Genomic DNA, 896 nt, shown 5'->3' on the forward strand with positions numbered 1-896 from the left:
CAAACACTGAAGTTTCAGATTCATCTGTTGCCTCATCCCCATTTCCTACAGTCTCAGCTCCGGTCCTTGCCACCCACCCACACAGGACCTTGGAGGAGGTCCAATCTGGACCTGTAATGCACGAACACGTCTCAGCTCCACGTGGTAATTCCTGTGCTCCTCAGAAGGATGAGACAGAGCCTGGCCACATGTGTTGGAAGGTGCTTTCAGCACTAAAAGGACCTCTCAGAAATAGAGGGAACATCTCCCAGACCCCTCCTCTCCTCTTAACACACGTGCAAGCTCCATCAGTGAGCCACCAGGCCAGCGTCCCTCACTGAAGCGAGTCCTGCTTGTCAAATGTATCCTATATTCAGGTTGGGTTTTACTTCTTTCAGAGCAGCCAGCTTCTGTAACGTCTCTTCGTTGAATCCAGACTTCTTCAGCCTTTGGAGAGGAGAAGGAAAGAGGTTAAAGCCACACAAGCTATTGACTGTTGGCCACGACATTGCACAGCCAAAAAAAAAGGACAAAAAGCAGCCACTGTGGGGTTTTTCTGGTGTTGTCTGGCCCCTGTCCTAGCTGGCTTTTTCTGCTTCAGCAAGCAGGGAGCGTGGGGGAGACCGAGGCTAGGGCTGGTCCATGGAGCCCTCTCGGTTGGGTAACCACAGCTCCACCAAGGCACTGGGCACCCGGCAGGGTCCTGCCCTGGCAGCCAGAGTTGGGCTCCATGGTCCCAGCGTTCACTTAGCTGGGTCAAGGCAACCCCTGCCTTGCCTCTGCCCGCCACGCCGGGCAAGGAGTTGGCATCGGCAGGGCCAGCCCTGGGGCGAGAAAGGTGCCGTCACACGGAGCAACCATCTCTGCTGCCTGCTTTGGGGCTGATGAAACATGTTCCGCCCCCCCCCCCAGTTTTG

At 55.8% G+C, this 896-nt stretch overlaps 1 protein-coding gene across 1 annotated transcript in view; it reads right to left on the reverse strand.

Moving 5' to 3' along the window:
- Positions 1-335: 335 nt before the first annotated feature.
- Positions 336-896, reverse strand: part of NLRP6 (NLR family pyrin domain containing 6) — an 8,048-nt gene continuing 7,487 nt past the window's right edge. Inside the window, exon 7 of the mRNA XM_009288178.1 lies at positions 336-426. Coding sequence (XP_009286453.1) covers positions 336-426 — 91 coding nt within the window. The remainder of the gene's footprint in view (positions 427-896) is intronic.

The sequence above is a fragment of the Aptenodytes forsteri genome, unplaced genomic scaffold (assembly GCF_000699145.1).
Source record: "Aptenodytes forsteri isolate BGI_AS27 unplaced genomic scaffold, ASM69914v1 Scaffold329, whole genome shotgun sequence".
Lineage (NCBI taxonomy): Eukaryota > Metazoa > Chordata > Aves > Sphenisciformes > Spheniscidae > Aptenodytes > Aptenodytes forsteri.